This window comes from Cydia fagiglandana, chromosome 3, assembly GCF_963556715.1.
Source record: "Cydia fagiglandana chromosome 3, ilCydFagi1.1, whole genome shotgun sequence".
Lineage (NCBI taxonomy): Eukaryota > Metazoa > Arthropoda > Insecta > Lepidoptera > Tortricidae > Cydia > Cydia fagiglandana.
The window spans coordinates 8,801,302-8,826,838 of record NC_085934.1 but is presented as its reverse complement, the minus strand read 5'-3'; the positions used below and the strand labels follow the sequence as shown (position 1 = coordinate 8,826,838).

Sequence of the window (25,537 nt, the reverse complement as noted above, 5' to 3'; positions counted from 1 at the left end):
AAGTGTTATTTAACTGATCGTCATTGGCTGGTAGTAGTTTTGTTATTTGGTGCATATTTTTTATTTACAGTACACAGTTGTATAATATATGTAAGTATAAGTACTTAATACTTACATAAATCTTATTATCAGATAGACATCTTACTTTTTACGCAGTCAACCTATTGTTACGGGCTGGTTAATCGTTTGTTTGCTTAGAAAATAACAGATAATTGAGATAATAATAACAAGCCCCTAACAATTTACAGTTTATACGACAGTTCAGTTTCAGAGACTGCGTACTGCTACACTTACTATGCACACTTTATTTTATACAAAAATGACATAATAAATAACTTGAAGTATCCATTGTAGCTATCGCTGTGCGGATCGTGCTGTCAGAAATGGCAAAAGATCTTTAAGGTGATTAATATACGACACATGTGTGTGTGTGTGTGTGTGTGTGTGTGTGTGTGTGTGTGTGTGTGTGTTTATACAGTGTCATAAGTGGTATACCTGAACAGAGGATCATAAGCGAGGCGATCCATGAACTCTGGTCGGCGGTGGTCTCGATGGGCGAGTCGTGCGCCATCAGGATTGGCAGCGTGGGCGACGTCCAACCGACCGTCGTGCCCGCCGCCGCCGTGATCAAAGTAGCTGAAAGCCAATTAATACATATTTAAAGACGATTTTCTTGTACCATAGTAGAACCTGGGTTCTAGGCCTCTCTGTACAGTTATACACTAAAAGGACTATAAACTTTAATCTAAAACATCCTCCAGACTTAGCATAGTCGCGCTACCCCCTCTGCCACGCATACGGTAATTTTACTCCATGTTCTAGTCGAAAGTGTCTTTGTGTGACGTCCGTGTCTTTGAACGTACCAATCACGGCACGGGATTTCGCTGACCTCGTCCCGCGCACCCCCGCATTTTTGGCATCATCGGTTGCATGAAATAATTGCTCTAAACTCGGTCTAGAGGATTTCTAGTCTATGAATCTTATAATTTCAACCTGATATCAACTCCTTACACAGACATCAATATTAATTAGATTTTCGTTAGTCAAATTCAAGCGAGTAACGTTTATCGGCTTTTTATTATTAACCACGATTAAATTGGTATATTTAATGTTATTTTTAGTCATAAAAACCCATTTACAGGCAATTTCCATAACTAATCGAAACACGGAGCCTGATAAGTGATAACCTTTTGCCTTGTACGAATACAGTGGCGGCAAAAAATTGTCAAATTAAGTATAATTGTTAGTAATTTGCAGGCATTCGAAAATTCCTGAAATCAGACTTTATATAATATAAACAATGATTATAATTATCATCATCACAACCATATATATGTATATTTACGTCCTACAGCACGCGGCAAGAGGCAGCCACGTTAGCACAATGCGGATTGGGGACTTCACACACGAATTAATGTGTGTTATAAATATTGAATTTGTTACATATTTGAAAACACTCAAAAGCAAATCTTACTAACAATAAAACCTTGATAGATCGATCTTTCACCCTCTTTAGCATTTGGTTTGAAAATTAAATCGAATTATTACTTTAAAATTTAATAACCACCGGGCTAATACGCAAAAACTCAGGCAAACTAATTAAGTATGTATTTTAAAAATGTAGGTTTGTAGCAAGCGCCTACTGTAACAATAATTTTGGGAAATACTTCCCATTTACCGAGACAGCATCATTTCAAACCACATAAAATATTTTAACTTAGTTGTAAATTGTAATCGTAACTTTCCGGTTCAGTTTAAAAGTTGTATACTTAATTATAATATAAATGACTGCAATTATTTAAAAACACATTAGTGCATCTATTGTTTTCATCAATTGGGTCGCTTGATATTTCTTTCTGTTATCGCATTTTGTTCTGGGAACCAGGTAAAGTGCATTGAGCTCAGGTAAACGAGATAACGTTGACAAAGGAACAAACAGATGAGCACAGATACAAGTATCAAAACAGCACGACAACTGTATGAATGAAGATCTAGCAGTTATTAATATTATTTACATATTTTTATTAGTTACTATATTAAGTATCAAGAAGTTTGGAAACTGGTTTAGTGGCCGCTGACAGGAGATTTTACAACAGTCACATTACTTACATTATGATCGTATAAAGTACCTACAACTTTTAAAATAATAAATAAGTTCTATAAAATATTTCTACATTTTCTTTCTCGTATAAGTATACACTCTTTCTTAAATACCTTAAAAAAATTCTAATAGGTAAGTCAAGTTTACCTTTAAATTACTTATTTCACCGCAAATTAAAGTGCTCTCAGGGTGTTTTACATGAAATTTTCAACTAAGCACGAAGCTAATTGAATACCTAAGTATCAGGTAAGGCGGTTTCCTGATAATAAATCATACATACATTTCTTTTTGATTTAAAATATTCCGTAGTGCCAGCAAGACCCGGTATAAATATGATCTCCCGCTTTCTCAAAAGTCAATGATGCCTATTTATGTATAAGGTTTGTTTTATTAATAAATTAGGCCATGTCAGTCTTATTTGTTTCGATTAGTACCTATTTAAATGTCAGCGTACTGCTTTAAAGTTGTCCACTGAGACTGATTTGCCGCTGCAATGTATTTCTCAAATAAAACAATAAGTACCCCTGTCAACTTCAAGTTAAACGGAATCGGTTGTCTTAACACTTGAAAACAACACCTACAGCTATGAGTTTCTCGAATAGTTATCGCTATCTCGTATTTTTTTTACTTGTTCGATATAACTTCTCTATAAAATTATGCTACATATTTTTTTTCACCTCAGCAGCTCGAACAAGGGTACTTTGCTTCTTAAAAACAGTGAGCAAAATGCGATTTTGCTCACTGAGTCATTTTGTCTCACTCAGTGAGCAAAATCGCATTTGCTCACTGAGTGAGACAAAATGAGTGAGCAAAATCGCATTTTGCTGAGTGAGACAAAATGTCATTCAAGTGACCTTTATAGTCAAATGTCATTTCAACATGCGGGGTCTAATACAAGTTCGATATACTTGGGTTCTATTATCTCTGTCCCTCTAGGTATGTTCTCACTGCTTAGGGTGAAAATTTTTGTGTACTACACGAGATCAAAGTTATTTACATCTTGTGCGCTTTTGAATCCCTTACTACGCTCAAGATTCTAAATTAGATTCACTCGCTACGCTCGTGAATCTATTATAGAATCTTTCGCTTGCACGGGACTCAAAATAAGCACTCGAAGAAATATCAAACTTTGATCTCTTGTTGTACAAATAACTATTTCCTTAGGTCACTGCTCTATACCTACACCTGAAATGTAACATTTGTAAATATTTTACAAATACTATATGCACACTTTTTAAAGTAAATATCCCGAAGAAAGATTAAATAATATACATAAATATAATATTTCCTTATTACCTTGAGGAAAAACATTGTATATAATGTTAATATCCAGAGAGAATTGGAGAGTACGTTTGCATGGAGAAGCGGAATGACTATAGAGAAAAATGTCGCTCAAAACTATTTCATTATTGCTTTGTACAAAACTATAGAACGAAAGCTTCATGAAAAGTTTAAATTTCTTTTATGCCAGAATCGAATAAAATATTAATGAACGATATTAAACTTTCGTGAGACATATTTTAAATTGAGCCTGAGGAAGGACCCCCGACGGGCCCGAAACATGTCGCCAATAACGACTAAAAATTCAAGTGAGTGAAATCGTTGTCGTATAAACAATTTAAAATATTAATGAAATAAGGAATATATTTAAAACGCAGAATGCAGTATTGTTTCTTTTTAAAATAAAGGAATGTCTCCTTTAAGTAAAATGAGCCAACATAAGGAGTTAAGGTAGTTTCTCTCCAGGGCCCGACATATCTTTCCACAATGTGTAAATAGGAAATCTATTATAGATTACAAGAACCTAGTTTCAAGATCTATATCTCTCTCTTGCGTTTATTTAAATCAATTCTGATGCCAATTAAAATAACATTGTGACACCAAAACGATAAGTATCTAAGTGATATCAATCGCATGTGCATTTCGCTCGTACTTATCCCTACATGTATTGGCGCAAGCGAGACGCACAGGCGACTGATATCGTTTATATCGTTACATTGATATCACAAATGAAGTTCAAACTGGCGTCTCAGTCATAAGCGGTCGACTCGATAAGTCACTCGCACCATATACGATTCTCTTACGACTATTCTAATTATACATCTCCGTCTTCGTAAATGCAAATGTACTTATGTGTACTTAAGCACCATGATTAAGATGCAGCGTGCACTATGGTGCACTATGGCCGGATCTTTTTTGGATTTAAAAGAGTTGCCTATGTTGTACATAATAAGCGCAGCTTAGTTACGAAAACGTATGGTAGTTTCGGAAATCAATGGAAAATTACAAAAGAACCTACATTTTATTATCCCATGCTTAATGGGGTTTCGTCCATTCCACCAACCACCAATGAGGAGCACATCAATTTATTCAAACCATCCATATGTATGTTATCCAAACCTAACGAAATTAACCAACAACCAAATATAAATCAGCCCATTAAGTACATAATATCATGTTTTACTTTTCAAACTTAATTTAGTTTTAAAAATATGTTAAGACGGTTATATTACTTTTAGTTATTAGGCATGAGTATAATGAGTTGATTATTAACGATGTCAGTGAAATGTTGGCGTCGGTATGATTAAAATCAATCAACAAGTTGTTGTTGAGCCAGGGAAGACATATTATGACTATATCTTTATCAGTGGTAAAGCTTGTCTTAAAGAAAGTGCATGCCAAATTACTCCGGTTCGACACGCCGCCACTAATCCATGATAATATTAAAGGAGTGACATCATATATGTTGTACAGTCAACAACAGAGCTATGAATCCAGGCAAAGTGCCAAAAATATGTATACACGACCTTAATGTACAGGCAATAAAGTACTGTATACATATTTCTTACACTTTGCCTGTATTCATAGCTCTGTTGTTGACTGTATGTATACGATTGTGTTTTTCTTTTGTGCAACTTACAAATAAATAAACTTATAAATAAATAAAAATATGGAGCCATTATAACTAAAATCTTACTAAGTTTCTGTAAACTTTGTTGCTTTCGAAATATGCCAAAACCTTTGTCATACAAAAAAATAGCATACTTAGTGAAAACATTAAGATAGTCGTTGTTGTAAACTTTATACCTAATAGTCTGTCTTTGATAAAATGTAAATTTTTAACTAGGCGAGGCGCGAATATAATTTCAACAATGAAAAGAATTGGCTGCTTTAAAGAAAAATGTATGTACAGTATAGGTACAATAACGACAACAAAAGCAAGTTATTGTTATTAAATACAATAGGAAATTGTCTCTTGCATACGAATCAATCTGTTCCGTTAGGATATGCAGATGTCACAACGACCAAAGCAAATCCAGAGAATTAATCTCATAATTGCGAGCTTAGGGTGTGTTTACACTAGTTAACCAAATGATAGATAGATAGATAGATAGATAGATAGATAAAACGTTTATTTGTATGCTGCAAAAACACACAATTTACAAATAGGTACATTACAAACAGAACAAAACTAAAAATATCTACAGAGTTTAATTAACAATAAAAAATACTTAAACACGGAAAGATGGGTTTACTTGCTGTACAAATCTTCGGCAGTCGATAGCACTAGCATTATACTTTCAGCAAAGGCAGTAGACGACATGCGACCTAGATTACATAGTAGAAACAGAAACGCGCCTTTATACGGTCTCAATACACAGATTTTATAAAATATCACGTTACAAAAACGATCTGATTGACCTATTAAGTTTTAATTCGTACTATATACAAAATCAGTCGAGCAGAAGACGTTATTAGATACATTTTGGCTTGGTAAAATAAAGTCGTAACGAACAGGCGTAAGTAGGTTACATATGTGCAGTCTAGGCTAGGGTCAACACAATAACAGATCATTTAATAACCTACTCGTATTACGATATGTGAATTATGTGATGTAAGGTAAGACTTGAGCAAGGGTGCGAGCGTGAAGACCTCGACAGCCTGACCTTTATGGATGTGATACAGAAAACTGTAATGTTTGTAGACTTTGTGGGCGTGCCAGGAATAATGCGCGCATTGTAGGTATATACATAGTGATTATATTCTCTTTGGGCTCTTACACTGTTAAAATCGGATTTAGATATTTAATAGTAACTACCTTTGTACCTACAAATAATCATAAAAAATCCTAAACACATTATTAATGTCCAAGATACATGCCATTGAGCTGCGTCAGAAGTAAGAGTGACCAGATCTACGGGGCAAATCAGATTAAAATTGGTTGATGTCAATTACCACTCACGCTTAATGCTCATTGTAGGCTTACGTGCAGTCAGAAATAAGCGTTTGCGGTGTAACGCAAGTGACTAATACACTACCTACAGTCCGTTTTTTTTAGCATTAGAAAGAACTTCGCAGAAGTAAGCTTGTGGTTCCAAATCCGGCACTTTTAGCGGTAATCATTTGAAGTAAATTATATGTATTGACCATGCTACATTAGATAATTCAATAATTATTAAGAATTAAAGAGCCGAAGTAAACATAAGAAGGATTTCTTATGTTTCATTGTTTTTTAAAACAATCAAAATTTATCGCAATTTACTTGTAGGTATAACAAAATTCAAATGAAACCGGAAAATTTTGTATGGTGAGCCTTACGAAAATAAATGAATACTGAATACTAGGTTGTTTCCTGTTTACATTTTTTTTGTGTTAAGTAGACATTTTTATATCAAATGGCGTCGTTGATATGTTCATGCGAAGGGTAAAATGTGACCTTAAGGTGCAGTGAGTTCAGAAAACGGAGTTTTTTAAAAGCCGTAGCTCTTTTTTGGATCACAATACGGCTGCCATACATTCAATTAGCAAACTTGAGGGCTTTTTCTAGTGAGTGGAGGGATTAGAATCCTAAGTTTTTGACTTTTGCTCGATAGAAAACGATCACGAACATAGGTCTAAAACGGACTTTAAAGATTCGTAACAATTTGTGCACAAAAGATAGAAATATGAAAACTGCTTCTATGTACGCGCAATTGTATGCTTGAACGACTACCAGGATTACTTTTTTTTTTAATTTCACATTCACTAAATAAGTTCGAAAATATGATATCAGCGGTTCCGTGCACGCAACTTCTTTGATCAGATGCCCGCTGGGCTCGGATCAAAGCACACGTATCGCGAATTTAATTAAAATGACAGTTGGTTTTCGCATTTATTTCGACATTAAGTCATATACATATACGAAAAAGTATACCAGTAGACAAATAGTATTTAAAAAAACAGGGTAAATAATTATCATCACATGGAGCTCGAGTCTCATCTTAGATTTGATTTGTTGGGGCATAATGGTTGAAAAACGCAGTAAACTATCTTAAAACAATACGATTCCAATATCATTTAAGTAATTTGCTCCTTGAAACCCGGCTTAGAATGAAAAAAGTTTGAAGACTCATACTTATTGATTGGAATTAATTTTCATTATGCTGGTATTAATATTGCATACCTATTTGACGTACTTTTGTACGTCAACGTCAATGAACTGTGATGACAATGTTGTGATCTTGTATTTATGTTAGAGAACTTTTGATCTTCAAATATTACCTATTAATACGGAACATTATGTAAATATTTCGTGTACTACTTGAAAATCGTGCAGTGGTACACCTATTTTGTTGCTGTGAGGTCCGTCTAAGATAGATGTATAATGCGGTTACGTGCTGTTCTGCAAACCTTCATGAAATCAAGAATAAATAAACGGCTATGGTCTAGCCTCAGCGAGTTTTTGCGGCTTGTGAGGCCGAGATATACATTATACATACTGGCCTACGAGGCTTACAGCCCAAAACCACTGCGGTGCCTGGTTTGTGATTGCCTATGTATCGAGTGTTATACTAATTTACTATAAAATAAAACAAAGTTTTTCGTTCAATGATATTCTGTGCATATTTAATTTTATACCTCGTCGATGACAAACAAGCATACGGCCCGTCTGATGATAAGCAATCTTCGTAGCCTTTGGATGCCTGCAACTCCATGCGCGTTGCCGAGTCTAACACTCCGCACCCCTCGTTGATAACTGGCAACCATACTCACCGGCAGGAAGGACACTATGAGTAGGGTCTAGTGCTAGTGTTATTTGGCTGCAGATTTCTGTAAGGTTGAGCTCTGCTCTAGATCTGGAATGACATCCGCTGTGCTGTGCCCTACCACACAAAGCGAGATGTCATTCTCAGTTCCCATTCCCATACCTCTCTTTGGACGTAGTTCAAGGACCATATATCTTAAATATGCCGATACCGATATGTCCATATATCTTAAATATTAACTATAGAGATTCAGAGTCTGAACATATAACCGTAAGTTTACCAAAAAAATGTCGTAATAGCTGTAGGTACAGTCAGATGCAGAGAGAAAGAATCCGCCAAAATGAAATTTCCACCCTGCCAGGACTTTATTTATTGATAAAGATAACGATATATTTATTTGCAAAAAATATAGTGATGAACATAGGTGGACAGTAATTTTGGATGCGTAGGGTAGAGCGGGGAGAAACGTAACACTATGTACTTTGACCTTAGTTTCTGGTTAACCATTATTATTTTGATGAGTTTAATGTAGTCATATATAACGTCAGTGCATGTTCTGTACATTAACGTCTTGACTAACATTATAATTGTGTATTTTGTTTTAAAAAAATCGTCTTTTGTTACTAATGACCCCGTTGGCGTGCAGAAAGTAACACGTTGTGGGTCAAAAGTAACAAGACACAGTGGGCTGTAATTTAATATAATATGACATATCAAATCAAAATAAAAACCGGTCAAGTGTGAGTCGAACTCGCGTCCCAAGGATTCAGTACTGCACACATTTTTGAACGAGCGAGCAAAGCGAAGTTCTTAAGTACATTCAACTATTTATTCAATTCGTCCACACACGGCTGGCTATCTTAGGATAGTTAGTTACCCATTTTTTTTTGTTCAAGTATTATGTTAAGCATAGTGCCTACATTTTTTTTCATTGTTAGGCGTATCTCTGTTAATTCAAGATAACAGGGCTATAACCGCGGCAATCGAAGTTCGCAAATTGCTGGCATTTCTCTCTGTCACTCTAATTACCTACGGTTTCATTGGTGTAAAAGAAAAATCCCCGCAATTTGCGAAATTCGATGGTCGCGATATACGGCAGTTCAGCCTTCTCACTTAGCTACTCGTACTTAAACCAATTATTTGTTCTGTTTGATCACTAACCTCCTAAAGCTCATGCTTCGACCTTGCGTGGAGGTGCACCTCCCATATAACCATTCCAGTCGCAGAATCATCAAAGTGGTAACTAAATGTCAGATGTGTCGTAACAGAGTCCACACAATGTGTCTAGAATTGTTTCGAAACAAAGTGTCGTCGCCGTGTGTACACTTTTCCGTAACAAGGTGTCGACACATTTGTGTGCACTTTGCGTGCGGTTTGCGACTAAATCTGACAGCAAATTTGTGACAGCAAATGTCAATATAAAATACCTCTTGAAAACCAAGGTTTGACAAACTACTATTAGTGTCTCGTGTGCTCGTAAGTAATTCTAGTAAGTCATCATGGGCGATGCAAATGATAATAATTGACCAAAACCATATAAACACCCAACACCCGTCAACCTTTTACAGAAAAGTTTTTAAAGAAATGCAATAAGCTACTTAGGTCAGCCAACGAATGCTCCAAAAAGTTGTAGAGGGAAATGCTCGGAACACAATTTTTGACTCTGTAACTTGGTTTGGGCAAGTTAGGAGGTGAACATATCAAAAGTCCCCGGCCGTAGCCCTTGAGCGGGAGGAAGAGAGGGGGCTTTGTTTGAAGGTCCCATTTTCCGGTTTTTCGATTATATCTCGGAAACTATGCATCTTAGCGACATGGCCATTTATACAAAATGAAAGTTAATTTCCACAAGTTTAAGTTTTGTTACAAGTTTATTCAGTCAATTTTTTCGATATGTTGAATAGTTTTTGAGATATCCGCTCTTGAAAGTTTATTTAGGGCTCTCAATTTTATCTTCATATATCTACATCAGTGAAGGTGCTAGGCCGTGTATGGTATCGTTTTTGTATAAATCTGGGTTGCTGAATCCATTTAAGGTATCACATTGACACCATTCCACAAAATTAAAAAAAATCTTTTTAGGGTTCCGTACCTCAAAAGCAAAAAACTTATAGGATCACTCGTGCGTCTGTATGTCTGTCCGTCTGAATACACAAAATAGTTCTTTACCTATAGATGACAGGAAAACCTATTAGAAATATGCAGTCAAGCGCGAGTCGGACTTAATGTACGGAACCCTTAACACGCGGGTCCGACTCGCACTTGGCCGGTTTTTTTAAAACTCCTTTTGACGCTTAACCGCTGAACCGATTTCGTTGAAATTTGGTATAGAAATAGTTTGCGTCCCGGAACAGGACATAGGATAGATCTTATAACCAAAATCATCTTTTGAAGGTGTGAAAAGTGGCGTGGAAATTTGTACGGGAAATCAATAACCGCTGAACCGATTTATATGAAATTTGGGATGGTCTACATCTTTGATTTAGTTAAAAATGATAAAAAAACATGACTTCAAATCTAAACTTAAACAGTATTAACTTCAAGAAGTCAATTCTGAATTCCCCCTACACCTCATTTCACACCTTTAAAGGATGATTTTTGAGATAACTTATTATGTCCTGTCTCGGGACTCAAAATATATGTGTACTTAATTTAAATTAAAACTGTTCAGCAGTTTAAGCGTGAAGAGGAGTTTAAAAGAAAGTATTTTAATAAGTTTATATGTTTTTACTTTGGAATGGTGTCAATGTGATACCATAACTAAATTTGGTACTGCGAATTTATACGAAAACGATACCAAACATGGCCTCGTAGCTTTACTGTTGTAGAAGTCAAAATAAAATTGAGAGCCCTAAATTCTTATTACTTGGCCAAACTTGTGTATAAGGAAAAGGAAAAATAAAAGTCTTCGGCAGGAATATAAGACACAAATTTTTTTTTTTTCGCGTTACTATTTCAATCATCAAATATAAACATACCTTGATTATATTATTCTAGTGAGATTCTCATAGATAAACAAAAACATTTACTTAAAAAATTACAAGGTCGAAATATCACGGAACTTGTGAGAGTAATATGTGAAAAATAAAAACTTTTATGACAAAAAAATCTGGACACAATTTAAGAAGCATCCAATTGCGTCGAGGAATCATCTGTATTTTTGCTTGTTTCATTACCTCCTCGCTTCTTTTTTTGTCCTTTGTATTCTGTAGCAATTTGTTAGATCTGAAAATAAAGATAACTTGCGTCGTCACGGATGTCGATTTATAGGTTTTAGGGAGTGCAGAATTCGAAAATGATGACCATTTTGGATTCCAAGATGTCTGCCGTGCACTTTTTCATATAAGCCGTCATAGATGTTGATTTATAGGTGTTAGGAAGAGCAGATTTCGAAAATGATGACCATGACCAATACAACGACATCCATGTCGACTTTTAACATAGTGCATGGCCGCCATTTTGGATTTCAAAATGGTCATCATTTTCTAAATCTGCGCCCCCCAAAACCTATAAAACGACATCCATGACGACTCTTATGACATAGTGCATGGCCGCCATTTTGGATTCCAAAATGGTGATCATTTTCAAAATTGGGGCCCCCTAAAACGTATAAAACGACACCCATCTCGACTTTTATGACAAAGTGTTTGGCTACCATCTGCATGCAAGACATTTCTATTATTCTATTATTTTTACGTACAAAAATGGCCCCCTGTCAACTTCCAACCGAGATTTATTCGATTAATATTCAGATTAATTCAATTTCTATCTATAGGTCGACTAAACTAATTGCGATTAAAATTTGAGGATGAACTTTTTTTATTCCATTAATTAGTCGAATAAACAGTTAATCTATTAAGTCCCATCTCTGACCACGGCATTTTTACACTTTGAGAATATCTGAAAACAAATGAACACAAGGAGCCATTTTGCAAATCCAGTAACTTCGTTATTACTTTTGACAGCGCGTGTCATGTGTCTACACAGAGTCGACACAAAGTCGAAACATTTGCGACTACTTTGTGACTGCAATATTTCTCAGCCTTAAACCATATTTATACATCATAATTAACAAGTTTCGTAGTATGTAAAGCGTTATTTCTGTTATTTAAGTATAGTATACGCATCGAAGTACTAAAAATGCATCAAATAATATGGTTATGAACACAGGCACTGAGAAGTAAACAATTTCATTTCCGGCTAAACTAAAACAATGTGGTGGCACGTTGATTATATTACACTTAGTTTATCAAATCACTCGAGCAGTTTAATTCCCCATTATAATTTTAGTCCTATTGTAATATAAATGCAAACAATATATAATTACGTCTTGTAATCCGTTTTAGAGATGGCGTATTAATGTCACTTATTTTTATTTAACAATTTTTCCATCTGACAGTTTCCATTTGACAGGAACAAAATGAACGAATGAACGAATGATATTGGCATAAAGTAGTCGCAAACTCGAAACAATGTGTGCACACGGCGACCACACTTTATGTCACTTTGTGTCATGTGTCGACCCTTCCCCATTTCTGGTAACTGTGTCGACACGGCGACGACTCTGCGACTGGAATTGTGACCGAAACAGACGGTGTCGACACAAGATGTGTCTACACCGCGTCGTAACGGCGACTGGAAATGGTTGTATGGGCTCTCTCGGATGCTTCAGGCCTTCGGCCCAACGCAGAGCTTGGCCATCGACCTTCGCACTAGCTGTCCGCACCACGTTTCAGTTTCACGTAAACAATTGCGGCTGTGTCCCTAAAACAGCCCAACCGCGTTTTTTTTCTTAAGTCCGACTCACGCTGGACTCTAGATTTCTAATAGGTTTTCCTGTCATCTAGAGGTAGAAGGTTGTGTATTTTTTTTCAAAATTTTAGACCCAATTTTATCGGAGATAAGAGGGAGGGGGGGACGGTAATTTTTTGCCTATTTTCTTAAATAACTTTTAAACTGTTTCATATAAAATTATAAAAAAAATATATAGATCCTAAAAATAAGCCCTTTTATTATGTAACACGATATGGTTTGCAAAACTTGGTTTTCTAATTTACTCATATTCCCCTTAAAATAGCCGCCTATACTTAAAATTCATTTGTTTATATTACATGTCCGTCTTTGGGTAGCAGACTTCCATATGTATACCAAATTTCAACTTAATTGGTCCAGTAGTTTTGGAGCAAATTGGCTGTGACAAACGGATAGACAGACGCACGAGTGATCCTATAAGGGTTCCGTTTTTTCTTTTTGAGTTACGGAACCCGACTCTCGAGCCGCGAACATTTAGAAACCAGAAATTTATTTGCTAAAAACATTGTCCTTACAAAGGTATACAAATGGAATACGCAGTGATAAAAAGTGAAATAAACTGTGTGAATCGTGTTAAATGTAATTGTCATAAAGGCTGCTTTTTCTACAATCAATTGTTTTATTTCCTAATTATACGTATTTTTATACATGAAAGAAAAAAAAAATGGTATTATGAGATTTGATCAAGTCCAGCATAATTCAAATAAATATAATGAAATTCATTGGTATACAATCAAATAAGCCATTTTATGCTGAATTCAATGATACATAATTAATATCATTCATACATATTTTTAAAGAAATGGTCATATTTCTAACACACGCCAAATTCGCGATGACCACCCATGGAGGCCACGCCACTAGACGTATATTTTTCTAAATTGGCCGCGCCACTCAACCTCAAGCCACCGTTAAATCTGAGGCGCCGCCATTCAACGGCTTGTTATGACTGTCCGTCTCCCGGCTCCCCGCCACCATAGAGACTGGGAGCCAGACAATGCCACTCTAGGGGATATGCAAATATTCCGAAAATGTATGAATTTTAATACAACATAAACATCAAATAACTAAAAGTCAAAAAACGTACTTTAGATTCGAAAAATCACGTTGCGTCCTCTCACACAACCTAATAGCACGTGGCGACCGTTTCGACTGAATGCGCTGACTGAGTGAAGGGGGCACCACTGTCTATCACTTAATAGCAGCGGAGTGGTATTTTGTCTATTAGATAAACCTACAGAGCAATAGTTACTTTCCACCCGCAGTTACTTTTGTCCCCGCTCTCCCCTACATTTCACTTGAAGAAGCATGCAATTTTTTCTTAGTAGCTAGGTAGTATAACTAAATATATACAAACTGAAGCTAAGCTAAGGTAAGTTATATAATAATAACATCATCGGAATACACATATGATTTTAATGAAATTGTCATTGAATTGATTTGTGCCTTATCGAAAGCCCTATTGATTAGAGTAGTACCTAAATAACGTTTTTCATTTGACGACTTCTGTATTTATTCGGTTTATTTAGTTCGAGTATCTAATGAATTCGATTATTTAGTTAATTTACATTTAAGTACGTCACATGTGACATGAACAGACAAGGAGAACAAGATAAAATATATTGTTTTGTCTTCCTTCTTTCAATGGAACTTTTTTAGAGTTTCTCTTCCTCAAAGGAGGCTAGTGGTTAAGACGAAACTCAAAATACTCTCATTTGCATCTTAAAAAAAACAGGATGGGTCACTGACCTGTCCAGGTAAAGTGAGGTAGTGTGCGTGACGCGTGCTTGTGTGTGAAATGGGGTAATTTGACAGAATCTGAAAATTTTCCCCGGGCATACCTCACCTTAAGCCTGTTTGTGACTAATTACGTACATTTCGTGTACTGTCTCCAGGTAATTAACTAGTTAGTGCACTTGTAATCAAAGGTCGCCAGTAGGTGCATATTTAAAATATCGCAGCTCATGCAACCTACTTTTATCTCAGGGCATACTTGTTGCAAATGTCACAAGACAGCATTGCGTAGGACAAGAGGTTTTCCAACGTTGAGGTCATAAATATATCGTCGGGTGACAAGCAAAACTCACTAAGTACTATCAAAAAATTAAAGTAACAATGCACTTTATTACACTTGTAACACAGTTTATTGTCCAATAATTTCTATGATGTTAGTTAGTGACTTTTACTTGTCACCCGACGATACGAGTATGTAGGTACCTAAGTAATAATCATCAAGTAGAGCGCTATACAAAAATTGGGCCTTTTTATTGACGTAAGTCCATGTGTTCCAGGGATTCCCAGAAATTTTAGGTAATGCCTACTCAGAATTACGGGTCCAGAGATAATACCGCTGAACTAGTACCATTTTTTAGTGCCCCATTAGTACTATTTTGTACTATTTTTGCTACTTGCATGTATAATTTGCCAGCGCTTTGGTGCGAACTGTAATGCTGTGTAAATATATTGTAATAAATAAATAAATAAATTAGCCCGTTCTTAGATATTATACGTCAACGGTCAGCACTATTAGGTACATTAATCATTAAAAGAAAGTCTTCTTCTTTTGTACGAGTAATAAATCTTAAAGATTCGACTTTTTTAACCGACTTCAATAAAACAAAAAACCGGGCAAGTGCGAGTCGGACTCGCGCACGAAGGGTTCCGTACCAGCAAAAAAAAACGGAAAAAATGCAAAAAGAAAACGGTCACCCATCCAAGTACTGACCACGCCCGACGTTGCTTAACTTTGGTCAAAAATCACGTTTGCTGTATGGGAGCCCCACTTAAATCTTTATTTTATTCTGTTTTTAGTATTTGTTGTTATAGCGGCAACAGAAATACATCATCTGTGAAAATTTCAACTGTCTAGCTATCACGGTTCGTGAGATACAGCCTGGTGACAGACAGACGGACAGAAGGACGGACGGACACCGAAGTCTTAGTAATAGGGTGCCGTTTTACCCTTTGGGTACGGAACCCTAAAAACCGTTACGATTTATTAAACTGCATGAATTTGAAAGGTATAGAAGTAGTTTTAACATTTAATATAATCATTGAAGTTCGTATATTATTTGTATATTACTTACCAAGTTGTAAATAAATTGTACCTATTTATTTTAATTACTCGAACAGCGAGAAATAATAAAAAGTGAGCATAAATAATACATTACATGCGTGAATAATTTTAGTATTATGCAGGTACACAAATATACTATTGTTATGGTATTATATCAATTAGGATTGTTCATTTTTAGTGTTCCGTACAAAACTTTGTTTACGGAACACTTATGGGATCACTTCGGTCTTGCAAATCAGTTAAATACGTTTTTCTCAGAGACCGTTTGACATAGATACCTAAAATTTGGAACAGTTATAGCAATTACCACCACTCATATTGTGAATAAGTCAAAACTGCTTATTTCTTATTAAAGGGGGAAATTTAGGGGGTTGAGAGGGGTAGGCTGAAACTTTTTTCATTTGTAAGAATCGTGTGGGGTACCATTAGAAAGCTTGCAAAAAATTGAGTCGATGGACTGATTTTGACTTCATTTTAGACTGCAATAGTTTCGTCAAAAAATGCATTTAAAGTTGCAAGTTTTCATACAAAATTTTTCACCTCTGTCCTGGCGATTTTCGCGAAAACTATAGCTAACAGGCAGCTGACCAGTCAATACCCAACTTAAAGAAGCATGGAGACGGCGGGAAAATTATCAGCTTAACTTTATCTTTATTAGTTTTTCAACTGCAGCTTGACCTTTGGTTGCTTAGGGCTAGCTAACTGATGCTTACACTGGTCAATTCATATTAGGCGAGAAACATCCTTAGTTAAAACTTTGGCATTGAAATTTATGACATAAAGTTTAATTCTGCTTGCTTATTTTTGTGGGATATTTAATTTTATCTTAATAGCCTACTATAAGTATGAGAGAGATCTACAAAATACGACCTTATTATATTGCAAATAAGTTTCAATTTCGAACGGGCTTTCCAAGCAATGGACTAGCATCTCAAAAATCTGAAAAATTCAAATTAAGAATTCCGTTCTTGACTGTCGTTGTGTTTTTTTTTCCACAATAGGACACATAGAGTTAGTAAGGCGTATAGAGATAATAAAGTCATTTAATATTTATGCACAGCTTTGGCCTCATGTATAGATTTTATTGAGAGTATCTGATTCGTCGAAACAATATACACAATATTCCTTTTCATTAAGTACCATTACATTTCTGTATTAATTGTATAATTATAATATCTATTAATTATATTCAGTACTTATGTATATTTTTGAACGGATCGGTGAGCAACAAGATTCAGGGCTATAACCGCGAAAATAGAAGTTCGCAAATTGCGAGCATTTTTCTCTGTCACTCTAATTACGCCTTCATTGGAGTAAAAGAGAAAGATCCCCGCAAATTGCGAATTTCGGTTTACGCGGTAGCCCCTCAGTCCTGTTACGAGAAAATAATTTTGGAAGACATTAATAAATAGTACCTATATGACAGTTAAATATCACAGTTTTTTAGAAACAAAGGTAAAATTGACGAAATATTTAAAGTAAGCCGATCTTGTTTTTTAGCAGTTCTAAATAATATTAAAGTCTATATATATGGCATAGAACTAGAAACAAAATCAAATAAAAAATAATAATGAGTTCTAAATTCAAATTGAAGGAGTTATGTTACAGTAAGGTATTATAGGCCAAGCGCGCACCACGATATAAATTTTTGAGACACGATTTTAGAATCGCGCTGTAATATATCGCAGAAAATTCACTGCGCGCACTGCGATGAAAATGAAAAAGTCGACCAGTCGCTTGTCATGAAACGTGTCTTTAATATGCGATTGCTGTATGACTGGTGATCCCCGTCTATTTCCATAATTAAATGGTCAACATCTAGCGTCTCATTTTGAGACTCCATTGGAGGTGCAGGTGCCGAGATGTTGGGGTTTGGAGAGCGAAATGCCGACTGAGTAGGGATTGCAATCCGGATTATTCGAACTTCGAAAATCCGGATAATCCGCCAATTTTTCAATCCGTTTCTAAATCCAGATTTTTAAACCCAAATCCGAATTTTCGGATTTTTTGTTAAACTATTATACAATTGCCTTTTGCACCGTTAAAATGTTCTGATTACTGCAAATACGCGTCAAGCGGGTAGAGGGGGGGTTGCCTGGCTCACTCACTGACCTTGGGCCTTGAACAGCCTCATGAGAAGCGCGGTGTCTGTGTGACTTCACGTTAAACTGAGTGTTCGATGTATGGCTCAGGCGTCACCGTGGCTTGGCTTTTCCACGCGCGGCAGGCTCATGCAACAAAAGCCAGGTACTGACTGAGCGAGCAGCCCCGCGAGGCAGCCTCGGACGAATGCCGCGCGAGGCAGCCTCGGTCAGTAGGATTTCTTGCACGAGGCTGCCGCGCGCGGAAAAGCCCTCTAGTCCTCTATTAGTATAATCGGGACATTTCGCATCCCATAAACGTCTATATTTACCATATATGTTATTATAGCGTGTACTGTGTAACGTATCATATTCAGTTTCTATTTGCGAGTTGCTATAATTGGCTGTGTAATGCTATCTAAAAAGTCTAATGTATCATTCATAGCTGTTGGAATTCCTTGTATAAATAAATAAATAAATAAAATATAGTTGTATCAATTTAAGGCACTGTTCTTTATCCATGGCGCTAACATGCGGCTGAACAAGCGAGGCAAAACACAACCGTCTTGAGTGAGCGCAGCAAACTTACTGAGGTGCCTTTGAGCATGGACAAAAAACCGACAACGCTGGGCTCGGGCCGAGGCGCGCTCGGCCGAGGCCGGACATGCGTTTGCCTCGGGCGAGGCACGTCCTGACTGACCGAGGATTTGCCTCGCGAGGCTGCTCGCTCAGTCAGTACCCGGCTAAAAGGGCATCTACGTGTTGGCTTGTGCTCCGCGCACGCCTCCCAAAGGACCGAGTCATCATTGTCCCGTGAAAGATATACAAATAATTAATGTTAAAAAAAATCAAAATCTTTTATTGCCAAGTGCAAGATGTGGAAGAGATTCTGTACAATCCCATATCGCAATGAATTTCAAATAGTCCAGAGTCACCCAATTAGAAACAGTGACATGGTTTCTCAATTACAGAAATAATCACATAATAAAAAAAAACCTTTCTGAATAAAATGCCCTACGAGGCGCCAACATATTATTGCTCCATACCAGGTGCCCACGAGGAACCCGAGAGATTTTAACCACGCATTTCCGAAGCCAAAAGAAGGAAAATATATTAAAAGGAATTACGTCAATTTCGCGAAAAAAAATCTTTTTTCGATTTATTTGTACGTATTTGTAGATAAAATATAAATGCTATTTATTTGTAAAACTATCACTCAAAAAGAATTTAATTTTTTTTTGTAAAACCTAGTTTTTGCAAAGTGTACTTGTCACTTTTTTACATTCTATCAATAAGGATATTTGGACTAGGTCCCATAGTAACAACATCGCCATCAAAAAAACATTTTACAATTAAAAAGATGTGTTTTTTTAGCTGGCTGGTGGGACTCTGAAACTAGGCGAATTCCAAAACAGTTTATAGGACATTTTAGTCTTTAAATATTGATCAGGAAGTTCCTGGAAGTTCAGGAACACACTGTCAAAATCTCTCGGGTTCCTCGTGGGCATGTTGTACTTGTACGAGTATATTATTTCCTTAATGGCGATTGTGCAATCTGCCACAGTTTTACGATTTTTTATAGATGACGCTACTGATGTTCACGGTCGGGTCGGTCGGGCCGCCCCCGCCGCCCCCACCTAGCTACGCCACTGCATAAGACTACATATTACAGTAAATAAAAAGACTAATTTCTTATTAGAAAGTCGTTTTTTAAAATTTAATCCTGGTACCAAGAAAACATTCCCTAAATCCGGATTTTATCAGAAGTTCGGATTTCGGCGTGAAAATTATCCGAAAATCCGGATTTTGTAAAATAGATTCGGATTTGCAATCCCTACGACTGAGGTCCGGCCGGGGTGCGATTTTATTATCATAGTGCGCGCGGGGCCATACAACTCCGCATGCTGCAATTCACTTTGCGACAATCGCGTCGCGAACAATTGCGGAAAAATGTGACAAATCAGAATTTAAAAATCGCTGCGATTTTTTTGTCGCATATGCGCGCACTAACATATAAACACATACGTTGCATTTCTGCGACAAAATTATCGCAGGACAAAAAATCGTGGTGCGCGCTTGGCCTTACTCTAAATTATTATAATACATCAAGCATTCGCGAGATGCTCGACTTCGGTATTCAAACACAAAGCAATAGTACAAGAATCTAACTAAATGCAAAGGCCGAAGGAGCGATTCGAAGATCCGAAGCGTCCGACAGACGCGCGCCTCCCGTAACTTTTCCAAGTATTTTTAAGTACAAGTGTCTAAGTCGCAAAATCCAAAGGCTGAAGTCGCATTGGGCCGAAAGGTTCTAAACACAGGTAATTAATACAAGTGTCTAAATGCTAAGGCCGGAGGCCGAGCTCCGCGTAGGGCCGAAGGCCCGACGCCTGCAAGATGTCAGTGGTTAAACACAGAACTGACAGCCTGGACGCTTCGGGCCTTCGGCCCTACGCGGAGCTCGGCCTTCGGCCTTCGCATTTAGATACTTATACTATTGTTCTGTGTTTAAGTACTAACATCCTGGACGCTTCGGGCCTTCGGCCCTACGCGGAGCTCGGCCTTCGGCTTTCGCATTTAGACACTTGTACTATTGTTCTGTGTTAAAGCACTGACATCCTGGACGCTTCGGGCCTTCGGGCTACGCGGAGGTCGGCCTTTGGCCTTCACATTTAGACACTTGTACTATTGCTCTGTGCTAAAGCGATGACATTTTGCTAAAGCTCGGCCTTCGGCCTTCGCACTTAGACACTTTGTACTATTGTTCTGTGTGTGTAGTTGAATACGGTACCCTAAAAACAGGCAAACAACCTCTGTAAAATGTAACGATGCGAGCGGTACGGCTACCATCAGTTTGGCATTGACATAAACGCTACCGTGGGCGTGAACGTAATTTACTTTCTATGCATCTCGCTCGTACTGACATATTAGTGCGAAAGAGATATACCTATAGGAAGTAAATTACGTTCACGATATCGTTTATGTCAATGCCAAACTGATGGTAGCCGTACGGAACACTAAATGCCTCGAGCTATCTCGGACTTGGCCAAATTATTTTTCAAATGTTCTATTTCGAAAACCATTTCGAGATATAAGGTTTTTAAACAGTTTCCGACATTTGCTGCGATATAATAATTGAGGATTGAAGATATTTCAACAAATATCCTTATGACCTTAGTTTGACCTTCTCCTGGGCTGAATGTAAAGTCATTGCACAATAAAAGTTATCGAACCATAGTAAATAAATCCGTCACTCACGTATTGTCAAAGTTATCATTGTCATCGATTGTCATAACAAAATTTTTCAGTTAAACCGCTGCGCTGTTTGTTACAATTTGATTTATAATAATACCTAAACAGTAGATTTCATTGCTTAATAATATATCAAAAACCTTGTTCCTATGTGTGGGAATGATTCACAAAAATAATAGTTCGAATCCACGAAGACCTACGACGTGAAAGATGGTGCCGTGAATTAAACTTGGAATACCTACCTACTTCACGTGTTACACACAGTATTGCTGTGAGAATCACGTCGATGTAAGTATAAAATTAATATTAATTTACTACAATTAAGTATTTAAAAGCTCACTTTATTGGTAGGGTCGTGGTACCTATTTATTTTCTGTGGTAATGTAGCCAGAGTACCTAAAGGCAAACCGAGATGGTGCCTACTAGAAAGAAGGAATATACAAGAATACATAGCCATACTCAAAATTCAGCCTGAAACTGCTTTAAAAATATATAATTTCTAATTTCTAGGTACATGTTGCAGTTCAAGCTGCTGATAATCATGGTGGACAAGACTTAATAAAGAGTTGTGAATAATAAAACATGTTTTTGTTTACCTACTTTTTTATTAATTTGGGAAATATGTTATATGTTTCCAAAAAAAATAGTAACTTTACATTAAATGTATGTTTATCATGTTCTACACGAGCATCTGACAATGATGGCTTCTTGTTGACCATCCAGAAGAGAAGTGTATGGTTTGTATTGTACTCTGTTCCCAGGCATTATTTACGGTCGTAAAGTATTACGACGATTAATAATTAATATGACGTTCGTTTCAATACAAAATGCTCAACTTTGTTCTGGGCCCAAGTTAGGGTTGCCAGATCGAAATGCGCTATTATCGGGAAACAATATCAATTTTTCGGGATTTTGGGACTTAAGTCGGGAAAAAAAATACATTTAAATTAAAGTACCTAATTGTATTAAAAACAACGATATTTTACATTATTGGCACTACGTCAGCTCGCTCGCTCGACAACAGTTCGGAACTTGAAATTATTGTTTTATAACGTGAAGCTGTTTTTCGGGACAGTTTACACTTTGTCGGGAATCGGGAACACATACTAAAAATCGGGAGAATCCCGCCAAATCCCGACCATCTGGTAACCCTAGCCCAAGTGCAGTTACATATCTCACAGCTGTATCTAAATAGGAATCACGATGACCTGAAATAATAGGATATAATTAGCAAAATTGGCATGTTACTAATATAGTAGTATAAGTATGTAGTACAATATCCAAACAATGGTGACAAGCCGGTAGAAAGCACCCACTGGGTGCTAAGCTACCTTTAGCAATGGACGCTTGTAACGATTATATGAATCCAATCTTCTTACAAATCGAATCAGTTAAAATATATATGATGTAGGTAACTTACATTTGTATTTTTGCTCCCTTGATTTCAGCCAAGTTATGGTTGGAGTTGGATGCTATATGGATACATACTCCAATAAAACTAAGTTATATTATATAACTTAGGCAGATTTCTGGAATCAGCATTCTCAAATTTGTGTGCTACTCTGCAGCGGCGCCACCATAATGAATACCAATGAATTATATGGTGAAATGATGTACCTAAAAAGTACATCATGTACCTATAATGTTTATGGCCGTACCTGTGCTAGGAAACGAAATAATCGGCATTGAAAGTGGCGCCGCTGGGGAGCATACTCCCCAGCGGCGCCACACAGTACTCATAGATAGAAATGATATTAGCTATTTTTTTCTTATGTAAATTGATGTACTAATGCTGTTTATTACGTACCTATTGAAAAAAAGAATTATTTTGCATTGATTTGTGATTTTATTTACATTTTAATTCCGCGTTCCGCCTAAACGGTATGAGTTGTAAGAGAGGCGCGCGGGTGAGCGAGATGGAGATAGAAATTCTTCCCGCGGGACCGCGCTCCCGCGGCCGCTCCGATTTTCAATAATAAATATATGTATATGTATTTTTTTATATTTAAAAGTATATAATTAAATAACATTTTCTGTATGATAGAGTCAGACCACAGAAAGTATGCAGCGCTAAATAAAAAGTAGCTTTTAGAAATCAGTATGTGCCAACACCATAGAAAATGGATTAAATAGTCTTGATACTTGTGAAATTTCGACCATATTTCGTCATACGTTGTATTCTTTTATAATTAAAAGCTGATAAATAAAATAAAATGTTAGCTTGAGATAAGAATTTTATCTTGTTTCATTGCGATTTTCAGTAGTCGGGTTTTAGTTTTTGAACTTATTTTTATCAATAATATTTTTGTTTTGGCTTTCGTTATGTTTATATTTCTGTAGAAAGAAATAGAGTTTGAGCAGCAGCATACGCAGGACTTCGGGCCTTTAGGCGTAGGGGTGGTGGGTAGAAAAACTCATTGTAGGTAGGCAATACTGGTTTGGAACTGATCTGCTCCGCTTCTTTCCTGAGTGCATGTTTTCTCCTCAAGCGTGGAGGTGCTATGTGGCATAGTATTGGTAGCCAATGGGAAGAAGTGGACTTAACCGTTCCTGATATACATCGCATAGTCTCATTCAGTTTGGTATCCACCTTGCCCACGTGAGCGCTTTCTGACTACACTGGGGCACAGTATTCCGCTGCTGATTAAACCAGTGCGATACCAGTGGTGCGCAGGCAATCGGCAGATGCTTCCCACGAGGTGCCACATAGCCTATGCAGGATATTATTTCGCGTTAATAGTTTCTGGGAGAGCTTCACAAGATGTTCCTTGTACGTGAAATATCTATCCAGAGTAATTCCAAGATATTTTGGGTGCTGGTTGTATTTGAGCTTTTTACCTTTGTTTTTCCCAACGGTCTATGTTGGTTAATAGGTAGCCATTTGGTTACTCAGATGGAAGCACGATACCTTCAGTCTTGCTTGCACTGGGTATTGGGCGCCAGTGTTGAAAGTATTTTGTTAGCCTTTCTAGGTCGTCGGTATAAGGGTTGTTTCTCCAGACGTGAAATTTTTGCACTGGGCTACTAGTGCAATGTCATCAGCGTATATGAATTTTGTAGCGTCTGTAGGTGGGAGGTCGTGGATATATAAATTGAAGAGCTGAGGAGCTAGAACAAACCCTTGTGGCAAGCCATTATTTCGTTTCTTTCTCTTGCTTTTAGCGTCTCCCGCTCGCTCAACATACCAGTTATGAGATCCGCTATCTCATTGCTTGGAATCACCGATAATATTTTGTAAACTAGACATTGTTTCCACACCGTATTATAAGCAGCTGTCAGGTCTATAAACACTGCTGTGGACTTCAAGGCTTTTTAGTATCCAGCTTCAATATGAGTCGTAAGGGCCAGTACTTGGTCCGTGCAGCTTCTTTCACTTCGGAACCCAGCTTGTTCAGGTGGAGTGACAGCTTCTATGTACGGTTCAACTCTAGAGTTAAACCGTACAATCGCGGTAACCGAAGACAATACATATTATACCTAATACGTAACGTATATGTTAACAACTCAAAATTTGCATTAAGTAATTTAATTTTCACTACACCAACCGGTAAAAGCTCTCTTGATTGTTCAAAAACTGATAGCAAAGTTGCATTTTATTCACATGTGAGGCAAAGCAATCAAATGCAAATTTTGAGTTGTTTTCTTATGTTTGCTAGCAGAATTGACTTTTAAACTATCGCTCATGCTTTGAAACCATGCTTTAGCTTGAAAACGAGCGGTTAAACAACAACTTTGCCTCCTTGTAAAACAACTATTTTTCTTTTTACAGAAACATAAACATAACGAAAGCCAAAACAAAAATATTATTGATAAAAATAAGTTCAAAAACTAAAACCCGACTACTGAAAATCGCAATGAAACAAGATAAAATTCTTATCTCAAGCTAACATTTTATTTTATTCATCAGCTTTTAATTATAAAAAAATACAACGTATGACGAAATATGGTCGAAATTTCACAAGTATCAAGACTATTTAATCCATTTTCTATGGTGTTGGCACATACTGATTTCTAAAAGTTACTTTTTATTTAGCGCTGCATACTTTCTGTGGTCTGACTCTATCATACAGAAACAGAAACATAACGAAAGCATAAACAAATACATATATTTATTATTGAAAATCGGAGCGGCCGCGGGAGCGCGGTCCCGCGGGAAGAATTTCTATCTCCATCTCGCTCACCCGCGCGCCTC

The 25,537-nt window shown here is 36.8% G+C and overlaps 1 protein-coding gene across 1 annotated transcript in view; it reads right to left on the bottom strand.

Moving 5' to 3' along the window:
- LOC134679984 (facilitated trehalose transporter Tret1-like) overlaps positions 1-25,537 on the bottom strand; it is a 36,246-nt gene that overhangs the window by 6,834 nt on the left and 3,875 nt on the right. Inside the window, exon 2 of the mRNA XM_063538951.1 lies at positions 496-636. Within this exon, the coding sequence (XP_063395021.1) occupies positions 496-636 (141 nt within the window). The remainder of the gene's footprint in view (positions 1-495; positions 637-25,537) is intronic.